Source organism: Cebidichthys violaceus, unplaced genomic scaffold, assembly GCF_023349555.1.
Source record: "Cebidichthys violaceus isolate CVI_PGR_0920_01 unplaced genomic scaffold, fCebVio1.0.p SCAF_24, whole genome shotgun sequence".
In the NCBI taxonomy this organism is placed as follows: Eukaryota; Metazoa; Chordata; class Actinopteri; order Perciformes; family Stichaeidae; genus Cebidichthys; species Cebidichthys violaceus.
The window spans coordinates 1408957-1424737 of record NW_027176417.1 but is presented as its reverse complement, the minus strand read 5'-3'; the positions used below and the strand labels follow the sequence as shown (position 1 = coordinate 1424737).

The following is a 15781-nucleotide window of genomic DNA, read 5'->3' as shown; positions in this document are numbered from 1 at the left end:
TCTGTGGTTACAGAGACTGTCCCATCCTCATCCAGTGAATTAACCGCCATTTGTCCTGTTAAAGCGTCCTTGAGCAAGACATCCAACTTAACCCACCAGCTCTCTGGCTGAGGATAAGAATCTAGGACCAGAGTTGTGGCCACTGTTAGGGACACTGAGCTCGTTTAAGTACGGAGATCATTTCTGTACAATAAAATGTACAGAACATAAATACAACAGCTAGCTGAATAAATGAAACAAGAAAGATTTAAATGTCTAAAAGTATTTTAGATTTAGACTTGAGACTTTCTAAGTGTTTGAACTTGGACTACATGAAAGACTTATCTGCTGGCTGATTGCTGTGCTAATTTACGCCGCCGTTACTGCGGTTACACATATGACCTCACAGGTTTTAACTCACAGTTAAAGCACTGATATTTGTGCTGCTTGTACACTATGGAGCTAGAACGGTGACAGTAAGATTTGGCATTGAAAAATGAATTATTGTCACTGTGAAATAAAGCTTGATAGTAGTCAGCAATCGCCCCTCCAACAGATGGAAGTGTCCCAGCACAGCCCAGTAGGTGTGCTGTTAGAGGTTTTCAGGTGAAAAGACATCTAGCTGCACTACAAGTTTAGGTTTATAAAATCCTAAAATCCTTGCTAGGGCCCCATTTAGTTACAAATGATACATTTCCCCAAGCTTACAAAACCTTCTGTTCACAGGTAGCTCAGAGACAGGAAATGCATTAATGTTACAATGCATGCAAAAAGGCGCGCACACAAAAAGATGACATAAAGAACCAAGTGAATTCTGAGAAGTGAATAACCTAAATACCCAGATACACCGGGACTTTGATCAGGAGTTTTCCCCGACTTTAATTGGAGGAAACGTCAAGGTACGGGGATTTGATTCCAGCAGACACACACACACACACACACACACACACACACACACACACACACCTGTATGTGCACACACTCACATTGGAATCATCACCTGCTGTGTGGTTGCCTTTTTCATCCTCTCCCAGCGAACCATTAGGGGAGACATCGCAGCCTCAGTCACACCTGCCACCGCTCAGTCCTCGCCTCATTCCCCACATAACCAGCTCCCTAAAACCATTGTTTCCATGGTAACAGGGCGTCGCTCACTCGGGGCCTCACTCGGTATAGATTGCATGAGCAGCATGCGGATGAAAACCTGCCTGAAGCTACAGCCGGCCCTTCTGCCAGCGCACAGCCGGACTCTTCGGGCGGTGCACCAGTTACAACGTGTTGTACACGAATATCATGACCTGTGGGGAAGAAAGTGGTGACAGCCTCTCAGCAGTTGATGACATCTCCATGATGACCTGTTATAATCATGTCACATGTAGTGGGAGATCAGTGTTGGATCCAAAACTGGAGCCGGGACTTTAGTTAACTACATACAAACATAATAAAGCTCATTACTGGATTCCCTGGAGCTTTTTTAGCCATAACAGAGTCATGGCTCCATGGATAGCAATGGCAGCCAGTTAGTCGGTTCACCACTTTGGTCAAGTGTGAAATATCTCAACAATGTTCGATGGATTGCCCCGACGTTCAAGCTCCCAAGAGGATGAATCCTACTGATTTGTAGTGAGAATATTTGGACAGCTACTGGCCGGATTTCCATGAAATTAGATGAGGACATGTATGGTCACCAGAGGATTGAGGCCTACAGAATGTTGCTGTGGTGCCACCGTGTGGCTCACACTTAAGTAAAATATCTCCGTAACCATTGGCATGAAATTCTGCACTTCATGTTCCCCTCAGGATGAACTGTAATAACTCTCCATCTGGCTCCATTATCCACTCAGAATGTCACTTTGTCTAATACTTCTGTTATTGGCCTAACAATTGCAAAACTAAAGATGTCAGCCTCGACTGCACTTTGCGTTTAGTGATATTTAGCAAACGTTGGCGTGCTAACCTGATTCATTGAACTCAAGTGCAGCCTCACAGAGCTGCTAGCATGGCTGCTGACAAGATGCTCTAAGATGAAACTCTTGCCGGCCCACACAGAAGATGCAAATTTAAATAGCTTTCCCTGAACGTTCCCTGATAGCGAAATTGTGAAATTGCTTCGAATTAACTGCAGCAGTTTGGTGCCTTTGCAGCCATACAAGGTGACAGGAAAATCATAATAATGTAAGCCAGTGCAGTGCCGGAGCCAGCTCCTTTCATTTCTTCTCGAGTGTATGAATGGACACAGCGGTAATGCCGCAAAGCCCATTCTCCTCAACCAGCAAAAAATTGCCCGGTAAAGACAGGAACCAGCCTGCCTCCCTGTTGAGAGAGGTCCAGGGAAATTGTCTCGTCAACGTGTTCGACACCGATCCTCGCTATGATGTGTAGGCGAACGGTGAACGAGAACCCCCGGAGTACTGAGTATATTTTCAATTCGCCAGTGTCAAGTGTGCAGTAGAGTGTTACTCTGGAGAGGATGTTTCCCTCACTGATTCTCTTGTAGAGCAGTGTGACAACAAAAGGGAAAGGAAATGGATACAAGTGACATCAGAAGTGTTCAAACCTGAGAGACGGAGGGAGCAGTAGATTTGGGAAATAAAAGGGACACCGGAGCAAAATTGGTAAGAAACCAACAGAGTGAATGACAAAAACATGCAATGGCATCCTTGAAGTTAATGAAGACACTGAGATGCCACGCACGTTCACAGGCGGAGGGTGCAGTCGAGGAGAGAAAGCTCATTTTGGGGAGCAGCCTGGCATAAATCACACTGCAAAATGCTAATGCTGAAGCCTCGCTAACGGAAGGGACTGATAGGGGAGCTGTCGTTGATTTATTCACACCTTCACAATGCAGCACGCAGATGATGGCAGGTGGTTGCAACGCTAGCGGCGCCAGCCCCGGCGCACATCAAAGCCCACTATCCGAACGAGTGCGGGGTTCGAGTAAGGATCAGTTGCTGTTTGTGGAGACGGGCTGGTCCAAGAACAGTGTCCTCATAAAAGCAATTTGTCAAAACACCAAATGTTTGTCAAGAGGGAGGACACAGCTTCAAACCGTCACAGAGTGGAATCTATTATTGAAGCGTTCCTGAAACCAAGAAAGAGTGAATCAAAGGCTGCCTGTGTTCTTGTCTAATTATGCAAACACAAGGGCTGCAGAATGGCTCAGCTCATTGATTTTCTTTTTTTTGCTTCGTTGTTGTGATTGGCAGCAAGTATAACAGCCACCCTTCTGTCTCCTGTTCTGTTTCATCTGAATCGCCTTATCTGTGTCCCAGAAAACAGTCAAAGCCGGGTTTAGCTTTTGTCTTATTTGATTTTTGTGAGTGAATCCATCCGTCCATTTCCAAGTCACACATTGTTTCCCATGTGCCTGTTTCCAAATACTTCTCGCCTGAATTGCGGGGCATTATGTCACATGACAGCTGTGCTTAATGCAGTGTTTGGCGACTCTACCTGCATAGTTCTACCGATGGCAAGTTGGATCGGTCCAGATGGAAATAAAGAAACGTCTTTTTACAGCACAAAAAACCTTTGATTTATAAAGTCCAGGGTGAAAATGTGAAATCTTACTTTCTTTTCTTCTGCAGACAGTTTCCTTTGTTCTTGGGCTGTTCAGGACAGCCATGCATGCCTTTAAATAGAGGCCGTCCCAACACTTACACCTGCATCATCAATAAGAAAATACTCAACTTACAGGACTCAACCCAGACGGAGAATTGGAAGGAAATTTCAACAACTTTTCAGAACTCCTAACCCCAGATTATGTCGCAAAACCATCATAGTTAACAGGACGGCAAAAGCAGTTTTCTTATTTTCCTTTTGATGTTCAGACCTGCAATAAATTGCTCTGAATGCTCGCAGAATGAAGAAAAAAAAAAAGCCATCTCCATCTTGTTTGATCTCTCAGAGAGGCTGACGTTTCGGGATGTTCAGTCACCGCAGGAGTTCCGCCACGGTGAGACGGCGGAGGTGGTCTGCGACGTCATTAGCTCCCCGGTGCCCGCGGTGGTGTGGTACTACCAGGACAAAGAGATCACCGAGGAGCACCACAGTAAGTTTTCATGACCTTCTTTCATTTCACCGCTATTCTGCTGTTGTCGTCCTCCTCTCACTTTACCTGAACGGTGATTACTTGGCCAAACATGTGAGATGATGGATGATGGATGGATACCAGCATGTTCAAGCTATATCTAATCTGTACGATTTTCATGATGTAATATGTTGTTTTATTTAGAATTTCTGGCTTCTTTTTTTGAGGAATGTCATACAATGATTAACTAACTTTCAAAGTATGTTAAAGGTACCCTGTGGAGTTTTAAGAGCAATGTTTTTTTAGTATATCGTGCACGAGGACGCACCTACATGTGTGTGTGTGTGTGTGTGTGTGTGTGTGTGTGTGTGTGTGTGTGTGTGTGTGTGTGTGTGTGTGTGTGTGTGTGTGTGAGCGCGCACGCGTCTCACATGAAACACAGTCCTGCCGATGGTTTTGTGTTGTGGAAACGAGCCAAGAAATGTAGCAGTGTGCCAACAAATGCAGCGGAGAAGAAGAACGTCAGCAAGCAAACATGAATATAAATACATGTAGGTTTTAAAGTCTTCCAAAAAACGGATTTATAAATGTTTTATGAGGAAGGAAATGCATTCGGCTTGTTTAAAGGGTCCTTAAGGATATGAATAATGCCTTTTAAACATAACATTGTTTGTTTACTCCACATGGTACCTTTAAAACAAAAGGCCTGAATGGGAACGGTAGTTTAGAAAATGGATGGATAGATGGAGTTTTGGGGGGAATTAGATTTTTTTTAATTTGTTGATTTTAATGAAGTCATTGAAAACATATTTGAATAGCTTGTGAGTATGAGCGGTGGGCTCTTACAAACTAGTCTGCCAAAGTTCAAGTAGTTTTGTTTATTTCACATCAGAGATTTGTGTAGTTGTGTTTTCACCGATGAAGCAGATTAGTGTTTAAATCTTAATGAATAATAAGGTGCAATGTTGTTTATTTAGTTATAAATAGTCACGTTATAGCGAAAAATGTAACGCGGCAAATCGAATCTCCGAGGGCTTTAAAGAGTCTCTTTTGTGATAAAATGAGTCAGGTAAGTGTGAAGTTTTGCATCATCAAACTGTGTAACTGATCTTAATTTTTTATGAAGGTAATACAAGTTAAGTAAGCAGCGATCTCAAAAGAATTCCATTTTTGAATGTAAACCTGCCAATTGCTCTTGATTATTCGGAGGGAAATGCTTACGAGTCCCGGTGTGCCCATTTGTCTCTCTGCATGAAAAGACTGGCTAACGTGCCAAAAAATAATGTTCTCTAGGAAATGCTATTTCCTTCTTTTGTGTGGCTCCACAATAAGACAAGGATATCAAATTCTATAAATAGAAATCCCATCAGCCCTGGAGGAGGCGTATAACTTGGACGGAAACCATGTTAACAAGCGACTGAGAGAATGGATTATAGAGCGGTTGGACGGTGACATTCGAAGATGCTGCTTCCCGTGAGATGCAACGCAAACCAGCAGCCTGCCTCCTATGAAAAGAACTATATCTAGCAAAAAGGCCGCATTGAAACTCAACCCACAATAATTCACAATCGTCTTGTCAATCATATTCTGTCCCATTTGATCCAAAGCTCTATCATTTATAAAGCTCTTCCCTTTTAGTCCCACACGTTTGCTTAAAAAGACAGATAGAAGTGGGGAATTACTCGGAGGGCAGATTAACTGTCAGCAGTATTATTTTCTGATAGAGGTGCAATAGTAGGAACCAGTAGACTAGGATTCATTATTTCCTCGTCTCCTCCACCCTGATTTACAACTCTCTACACCACTTCCCCATCCTCCATCTAGACAAAATGCATGCCTGAACACTGATTAGAAAGAGTGACCCCTTGAATCTGTCACGTTTTTTAATTGAAATTCAAATCTTCAGTGCCACGGTGATGATGAAACATGGAGAAGAAGGAGCTTTCTTTTTTTTCTTTTTTTTTTTTTAATCATTTCACTCTAATTACAATGCATGGTTATAAATATCTTTGCTTGAGAGGAGAGAGATAGAAGCCCCATCACTCCTGGCCAATCTCACAGTGGCCACAGTGGGAGGGAGTGGAGACTGTAATTGTGTGAGTGTTTATCTGTGTGGACTTTATCAGGTAAATGTGCTGAAGAGAAGATTGACAGTCTAGTGGAGATGGCAATTTTCTCTGCTGTTTTCCTAACTTTCTTATCTCGCCTCTCTCTCTATCATACACTGTTGTTCTTTTGTCGTTTCCCCCTTCCCGCTCTCTCTCTCTCTCCTCCCGTCTGTCCTCCTCTTCTTCGCCCGTGCTGTGAAGGCAGGTTCACGGTGCTGCCAAACAACAACCTCCAGATCCATCAGGTGACCAAGGGCGACGAGGGCGTGTACCGCTGCGAGGCCAGCGTAGAGGCCCGCGGCGAGATCGACTTTGTGGACATTGCTGTGGTGGTCAACGGTGAGCTGCGTCTCCAGATATTGTGATGAAACCAGCAGTACAAGCAGACAATGCTTGAAAGGGAGACTCCCAAACATTAAGGATCCTGTGTCCATGAAGACAGATTTTTAAAAAGAGTTAGATTAAAGCAAGTTCAGGGCCCAGAATGTCCAAACTTGTCGTAGATCCTGTTAGACTTTGAGGCTTTCTGTCATTAGTCTGACGTCTCCCAGCACTTCATGAACCCAGATAACCGGGAAGATTGCAGAAACACAGAAGGTATTACATGCAAAAATACCAAATCACTCTAAATTTGGAAATTTGTCCACTTCCCCTTAAGAGGCCAGTAATTAGCTGTTTACAAGAAACTGTGTACTTTGACTGTGACCATGAGAGCACTGTGTTCCTACAAAGCCCTTCCTCTAACATTGAATTTTCTGGCTACAAATCTAATGTTCAAACAGTTGCATCCTTTCCTCTTCTTCCCTTCATCTCCACAGTCTACAGCCTCATGGTTCTTCTTGTAAAGTCTGATAATGTGCAGCAATGACGCTCCGCAGAGTCTTGAATTGCTTCAAATGGTAAAGCAGCTGCAGGATGGTTTTGGTTGTCAAGCATAATCCTCTTAGGGTGACATAACCCGGTAAACAATCTTGTTTCTCTGATTGAATACAAACCCAAACCTCCAAAGCTAGCTGAGAAGTGAAGCTCTGCAGCTATGCAGAACACAGACACATGCTCCTCTTCACAGAGTCAACAGATTAGCACGCATTAGGGTTTGAGTTTCCTCTGCATGCACAAGTCTTCTTGTCGCTGTGCTTTTCATAAATGAACACCGGCCATTCTTTTCATTCTGAAGCCTCCAAGGCACTCAGTCTACAGATGGCCAAAGTTAGGTGTAAGTGTGGACGACTCTAACATGAAGATAACGCGCCGCAGGGCTTGTTCACGGTGTTTTGATCATGTGCGGAGTAAAGCCGGTGATTCTGACGTGCAGGAACTGACCTGGAATCTCGGGGTGGAAGCTCAGTTGTGGCATCAGAACAGAGTTGTCAGCTTTGACAGATTCAGACTCACTCCGATATCTTTTAATCCTCTGTATTCTTTAGTGTGATTGAAAATTTCAATTAGCGGTGTCTTTGGGCTCCGTGGGCCAAAAAAAAAAAATCGAAGGATGTCATTTTAATTTTCTCATTTGTCCTCATTTACGGCGAGTCACCTGAGACCACCGAGGTGATTGAAATGTGATTTCACTCAGGCCACGAGCGTCGCGTAACGCTTGAACAGCTGCAATATTGTCTCTGCCTATGTAATACTCTCCCACCTAATGTAATAGCAAAGCGGCCCTCCGCCCAAAAACTATGAATTGCATTCAATTTAGCACACCACTTACCTCCCTTCTGAGGAAGATCCAATAAGCCTGCTCAATGAGGCACGACCTATTATTGCCGCGACACGACACTTGCCATGTGGAGCTGAGACGGGACAGTCTGCAGAGCGCTCTGCCGAGCGTCCGCGGAGAAGCCCGGTCTCTGAGGGAGACCCGTTAGAGTGGACTTCCCTTTGCCTCAAGGAGTCTCATTCAGCTGATCCCTCGAGACTCTCACATTCAGTGAAGACAAAATCTGATTTGTAGAAACACCGTTTAGTCTGGAAAAGGTACATTAAGTGCTATTTTTATAGCAACGATTGTTCGAATGGCTTTGCTTATTGTGAAAGGGAGGATAGTTCTCAGTTCCCCTCAGCTGTACGGAGAGCTTTAGTGTCTTTCAGCTCATTTATTTTGGTTCTACAACCCACAACTTTCATGATGGTGTTCACTCTCACAGCTCTCACCATGTTTCAAGACAAACACGGCCCCAAACAGCAGACAAAGTCAGCAACCAGGAAGTAAACATAGTGAAGCGTTCAAGGGATCAGGTTGCTTACATTTGTCTTCGTAGTCCTTTTATCATCTTTCCAACAGCCACTGTTGTGCTATAATATCAAACAGATGTTTGCTTGCTGGTCAGCAGTGGTCCATGGACCTTCAGACCAGCTGACAGAGATGCAAATGACGCTTAAATGCCAATAGTATGAGCTTACATCCAGGTATGTGCTTGTTGTACAACAGCAGCCTCAAGGTTTTGTTTTCCTACACATGAGGCCTGTATGTGATGTTCATTCCCGCCTCCTGCCCTGAAGCCAGACGTGTAAATCTCTCCCCCGCTCTGAAGGACTATTTTTGTCGGTCTAGAAACAGGGAAGGGTGGCGTTCTCTCTCTATACCGCTGCCTTTATATTTATGGGGCATGTCACTTGGAGAATTCACTAGGGCTGCTCCTTTTCTGTGGGTTGCAGTCGTGAGGGAAAGGTGGAGCGAGAATATCCGTCTTAGCAGAGGATTTCCAAAGGAACAGGAAGCCAGCAGGTTCACCAGAGAATATTCTTTATCGACAACAACCTGGACTGGTCGAACAACGCAGAGGCCCTGAACACAAGCAGATAGAGTAGATTGCTAGGAGGCTCAGGTATATCAATGAGTGCTGCAGACCACATGTTTTATCAATCAGCTGCGGATGGTGAACTGTTTTCTGTTGTGGTGCCTGGGGATGTACCAGTGAGGTAGGATAAACACACTGATAAAAAATAAACAGGTCCATGTCTGAAGGACCCCAGGAGGAAGATGAAAGGATGAGGTGTGAACCGAGGGCATCTTCAGGCTGCACCTCATCTCCTGAGGTCCAACATCGAGCACTTAAAGCGCCCTTTTAAGCCACAGTCAGGATGGACATTGATCCTGGTGCATCCAGAACCGGTGATAGCCGACAGTGAGGGAGCTGAATCTGCACAAATCCTGCTGGACTGCTTTTGGAACTCGTACATTTCAACGACTGAGTATTCAGCCTCTGCTTGACAACGAAGAAAACAGACAAACATGTTGCACCTTGATTTCTTGACAACTACAAGCTGAGTTGATTGTCTGATCTGACTGAATGCGGCAGTGCTTCCATGGCTCATTTTTATTGGAAACTACAATTGAACTCAATCACCACCTCCGTGGTGTTCGTCGCACAAAGGTAAATTCCGCTCGTAGCAGCGACATGTCACGCTGCTGTCGGCTCTGGCTACTTCAGCAATGAGTTAACGTTGCTTCAACCAGTCATGCAGAACAATATTTTGTCTGAAAGCCGGGCTGGAATAGTATACTTTTGTGCCCCCCTCCTCATGTGAAGTCCTAAATATTCATAGGTCAGTTGATAAAAGCGCCGTGTTCTTGCCTTCAAGCACGCAGCGAATGAAGCTCGGCTGAACCGCTGCTGCTTCCAGTCTCCAGTGTATCATCAAAGCGGACCGTAGATGAGGAAGATGGCGTATCAAGGATGAGGGCCACCCACTGAATGGCTAATCAACCTGAGGCTCAGTGTCTGGAAGTGACCTCAAAAGTTATCTTTCGAGGAGTTGTGAAAGCCTTTCATCCGCAGTACGTGAACACAGCGTCGATAAATAAGGGTATTAAGTGATTTAAATTATCGGAACTAATAAAACGTTAACAGAATTGGGAAATTCACATCGGTGATTTTGCTCTGTGTATGCAATATGCTTTTTAAAATGACAGGGCCGTTTCACAGCGGTCAGGCTCCCTGCTCTCCCTCTCTGTGACAGTTAGCTCAGTTTATCACAGACATATTTGTCCTTCCTCTCATGACATGCAGCGATTTTTCATCCCTGGACGTTGAGCGGAATCTCATGAAATGAGACATATTCTCGGGAGACAAACACATTTTTCATCCCCTGTGGTTTCTCCACCTCAGATAGAGCCATGCATGGCACACTGGCAGACGTGAACGCCATAGACGTTAACAAACCGGCTTACATTTTTGCTTTTTTGCCAACAGTTGGATAAAGTTAGCGAAGGTCGATACCGCCGTCGTATCAGTCCAGTCAGGATAAGACTACAAAACTAAATGTGAAAACAACAAGTTGTGTTTTTAAAGGGGCTTAAGAGCCGGACTACATCTGTACCAGGACCAAGAAATAGTTGGCTCATTACCCTCCAAAAATGAAAACCTGTTAATTGACTTTTGACAGAGCCGTGGTATTAATCATCTCATCTAACGCTCTGCAAGCAAACAAGTACGCGTATTTAAAAAAGAAAGTCAAACTGCTGCTTTAATGCAAATCACTTTGGTTATTGATTATTAAACAGGCCAAGATTGTAACTCATATCTGAGGCCAGCATCTGCCAGCAGCTCCATTTTGCTCCCTTCCATAGAGCCAAATGGTTTTTTTTCCCCCTAATCGGCATCAAACATCTCTCCACTCTCCGTTCCGATGACCCCGATAGCCACAGTAGCTGCGGTGTGTTACCATGGCAACTGATGGAGATGCAAATAACTCGCACCCTTCCGAGACACTCTCACTTAATTGCCGGTTCACTTACTCGCACACTAGACCGGCTATTTTCCCTTTCTCAGCTGTCAGTTGAAACTACCGGCTGTGTCCTTCAAGATTATTTTGCGGGGACATCAATCATAAGCGCTGCGTGTTCAGGAAGAGAATAAGCATTCTGTTCCTTTCTCAATTATGAATCAGGGCTGGTTTGACTCCAGCTTGTGTGCTAATCTAGACGGCAAAACAAATCCCTAATAAGCACTCCGGCAAAAATCTGGTTTCCAAACAGTGGCTTGCTGAATTTCTAGTAGGTGCAATACGGTTATGACATTTACCCTGAACATTTCACGACTTCTAAACATGCCAGATCCTCAGTTCATTGAAGCCCATTAGCGCCTAAATGAAAACAAGTCCTCCAGCTCCTCGCGGATGCACTTAAATCGGTCCAAGGCCGAGTTTGCATCTTGGAATATGTTTGCCGTGTACGCTCATGCTAGCGGGGATGTCTTAAAAACCTCGCATTCATCTCCGCCGAGCCTGTGAAGTTTCAAGAATATGACTAATACATGAAGAATTCACGAAGCTCGCCCAGATTCTTTTTGGGGCGCTTAAACCCTGTTGCTGATTTGCTCTTTTGAAGTCTTTCTGCTTGGCAGAGTGTCTCATTAACGGCGCTGTTTCAACAAGCCTCACTGATGTGGGAGCGTGTTGCACAGGAAGAGAGAGAGACACTGGAGAATGGAGATCTGTTGGCGTGGAAATCAATGGTTATCATGTCAGGCAGATGCTTGCTCCTCTCACTCGCCGAGTCAGGACTATTGGAAAGGACTCATGGTGTTTGATTATTACTTAGGCCATTTTTATCCCTGGAAAGCTTTCTGCACCTTGATGTGTGTCTCTGTACGTGTGTGTGTGTGTGTGTGTGTGTGCGCGCGCTTGCTCAGGCATGTACTTCCTATTGTGTGCAGATTTTACTCACAAAAATGGAAATAATCCTCCTTTTTTTTTTTTTGTACATGGCAATAACTAAACGATGAATAGACGCCACGAGACAGCAGATAGATCAGACACTGTGGAATTTAGATGTACCGTGAAGAGTTTTCCATTTACACAGTAATACACACTGGTGTCGTTAGTGTAATTGATCTTTTAAGAAAGACTACAGTACACTGCAGTGTTTGGTTCATTAGGTATCTCGGGTGATGCTTTGTTTTGATTGGAATTCCCCATTCATTATCCCAAGTATGGAGAATGTTTTGGGTTTTTTCTCACCAACTTCACAACTGTGTTTCATGTGTTTTCATCATTTTAATGAGAGCTGAAGCTGTGTTTTTTTTTGTCGTTCTTAGATCTACATGGGATTCAGTGTCCTCCAGATGACATCACTTGTCAAATCAAATCAAATGCATTTCATTAACCTTCAGGAACTCCCAGCACCAAATTACAGTTTTGGAATATAAAACAATTCAGCTTTGTTTCCCCACAAAGTGACACCTTTCTTTTTGATCAGAGGAAAACAAATGGTGCTGAAACGCTCTCACTGTGCAGCTGCACGTTGCAATAACACATATTCAACACAAGTGCAAACATCTGTTAAGTGGTTTTTTATTTGCAGAATGAGAATAGTCACAGACTCAAAATTCAAGATGTTTTTAGGAAGCGATTACCCTTCATTTTCATGCTAAGTATGTGTGCATGTGGAGTTGTTTTACAGAAAACAAGACAGAGTTTGATTACACCAACCGGCCTTTGGTTAAACCAACAGTGCGGTACTTTCCTCACACTTGTGTATTTCAGAGGTGGGATGAGTAAAATGTAATAACACTGTCTCTAGGTTTTGACCTCATTTGCACTTGGTGTGATCTGTATCTAGATATATTAACCGGATAATAACATCTGATCACAGACTTTTTAATTTACACCTGGCATTAATAATCGCTGTCATTATCTCCATTGTGCCCACATAGTCATCACATCTCAACATGCAAATGACCTAGAACTACGGGTTTACTTGTGTTTTCATTTGCAAGGGAGGGGTCTTCTGAAGCTTTTTGCAGGACTTGCATGAAATAGAAGGAATGAGAGGAGCGATATGACCTTTCAAAATGCAGAGAACATCTTTTATTTATTTATTTATTTTTAACAATGAAGCCGAACAGTACAGATTGCATTTACACAGCCTGGTCTCCTAAGAGTCCAGAAGTGGTGGGCTGGATCCGATAGCATTTCAGTTGCAATGCATTTGTGCGTGCATTTACATTTTCCTTATTCTAAAAAGATGGATTTTCCGGGAACTTTTATACATTTTTATAGAGATTTTGACAGTAGAGAGATGACGAGAAATGAGAGGAGCGAGATGGGGAAGGACATGCTCGAAAGGCCCAGAACCAGGGACCTTGAAGACGAGGAGTGTAGCTCAATGAGCTTTATTTTTGTTACTCTGCATTTTAAACATGAGTTGTTGCTGGCTGGTCTGTTCGGTCACCTCAGGTGTTCAGGTGGTGCATTCATTTGAGGGTCATTGCTCTCAAACTGAGGGAACGTGCTGCTTCCAACATGCTTTATCGGACCCTGAGGTTGGACAGAGCCACGGCCGAGCAGTCATAGTGGGAGTAGAAGTACAGCATAAGTGCAGGCTTGAGAAATGGACTGAGACGCCTGATAAAAAAAAAAAAAAAAAAAATGCTTTTGCCATAAAGCTGTCATTCCCTTGTCACTGTAAAGGCAAAGGGAATAAAAGGCCGGGCCTGCTCTCCTTTTACTGAATGACAAGATGACAGTCCTCAAACTGAGTGGATGGCAGAGACACGCCGCAGCGCTCAACATATACTCCTGATAAAGTCATCAACACCTCTGCTGTTTATCAATGCTGCTGTTTGTAAGCCATCACCAAGACAGTCTGTATTCATATGTGCAAAATGTTGCACACATAAATGTGGAAATGTTAAGACCTTTAAGCTCAAAAAATACGTTATTATCTAAAATATGTTATTTATTCCCATGGCTCAAGAACATGACATTGTGTCCTGGAACTACTCTTTAGAATGATTTGATGGTGTTTTTGTACTCACATTTATATATTACATACCTGACAGAGCACAAGCTCTCCCAGTTAGTATTCGCACGTCTCTCAAACCACCAATCTTAGAATCATACAGCAAGGAAGCACTCGGAAGAAATTGGCCCGACAAGACCAACAATGGCTGGAGCACTTGACGGGGACTGAATAGTTTATTCACAGAAGGAAAGCGCTGTTATTCAGAGACGGAACAGTTGTTGTTGTTTTTATGTCGGAACACATTTTCTGTCTCGCCATTGTTTGTATGGATTTAGCAGAGCATTTCTGAATCGGACAATAGTATTATGGTTTCACATCGTTGTGTTCGGCTCCTTTGTGTTTTTACCAAAGCTGGGTCAGGATGTTATTTGAAATCCCCACGGGATTACCAACAGAAGTAGCGTTTTCAGTGAGGGCTTACAGGCCACTCGCAAAGGCCAATTTAATCCATTTGAAAATGTTAGCCTTCATCATCTGGCTCAATAGACACTGGACGTTATTTAAAAATGAATTCAGATGTTGGCTTTTAGTGATTCGTCCTATTAACTTTCAGGCTCTAACGAATGTCTCTGTTTTTCTGTCTGCAGTCCCTCCGGTGTTGTCGGTGTTCCAGCAGTCCTTCAATGCCACGGCCGACTACCAGGAATCAGTCACCTTTAACTGCATGACCTCCGGATCTCCTGACCCTGTGGTCACATGGCACAGGTACCTTCTACTTCCTTAATGCCTCGGTCTCAGAAAATATGGTGAGGAAAACATCCAGCTATGAAAAATGGTGGGCCCTTAACGCACATACATGATTCCATTCCAAAACCAAAATGAGCATGGACCTGCTGCGTTAACACCCTTCTCCTCCTCTGGGAGTGTTTTGGAACCTGGCTGCAGGGATTTGCTCCCACTCAGCATTAGTTTAGTTTGGGCGCTGATGTCGGGCGGTTAGCTCTGCCTCGCATTAGCGTTCCAATTCATCCCAAAAGAGTCGGTCGAGATCTGAGCTCAGGCCGGTCAAGTTCTTCCACAACGAAAAGGAAACCATTCCTCTATTCACACGGCGTTGTGTTGGAACAAGAGCGGGCCGTTCCACGCTGCCACGACATTGGAAGCACAATAATGTCTCATGGAGCTAAAGGGTCCAACCCAAACCATGTAAAACATCTCCAAACAAAGATATCCACATGCTTTTGACAGTCATTGTCTTAACCTTTTCATCCGAGCTAACCTAGCCTCCTTCAGATAACCTATGTGTTACTGCACATCTTTATTTGTGCCCATGCATGTGTCGAATAATAAATACAGTCTTTTGGTTTCAGTACAATATTCGTCCGCAACAGAGGAATTTGTAGTCCGCCCTCGCACAGTGGCCTCAGCATCCACACAATGGTATCACATGCCACGTAGCACCAGTGTGGAAACCTGCGCCTGAAGAGCATTTGACTCCCCACGATCCACTCGAGAGCTCGACATCCAGTAATTGGCTTGCACCCACTCATTAGGCAATCGTGACAAGCCTTTTGCACCTTTATTGTCATTCCAGTGAAGTTCACGCTCATTCTCTTTCTTCTTATAAATGCTTCTAGTTCATTCATTTTAAAGGTCCATCGCTGTGTTGCTGTATGTTTGAGGCTGTTTAGTACAAATCAATTATGCCTTGCATGGTTGCTGACATTGACTAGTGTTTTCGATTTTTGACCGTGCACTTCCTGCCTTCTAGGCAGCTATTAATTGCACAACAGCGCCAAAAGAACGCATGGAAACATTGTTGACACAATCCATCACAGTGAAGATCACAGTTTTTTTTCAAAGCTACATTATCATTGCATGATATCATTGCATGATATCGTTGCATGATAATGTAGGGGAGACATTTCAAATGATAATGAAATGATGTGACATTGACAAGGAGGATCCAACGTCGTT

The 15781-nt window shown here is 43.9% G+C and overlaps 1 protein-coding gene across 5 annotated transcripts in view; it reads left to right on the top strand.

The window, feature by feature from the left end:
• The window catches only part of LOC137878947 (neural cell adhesion molecule 2-like), a 207274-nt gene that overhangs the window by 144908 nt on the left and 46585 nt on the right, over positions 1-15781 (top strand). For all 5 annotated transcript variants that reach the window (XM_068719481.1, XM_068719478.1, XM_068719479.1 and 2 more), the window contains exons 4-6: positions 3884-4027; positions 6316-6453; positions 14452-14569. In XM_068719481.1, the coding sequence (XP_068575582.1) occupies positions 3884-4027; positions 6316-6453; positions 14452-14569 (400 nt within the window). The remainder of the gene's footprint in view (positions 1-3883; positions 4028-6315; positions 6454-14451; positions 14570-15781) is intronic.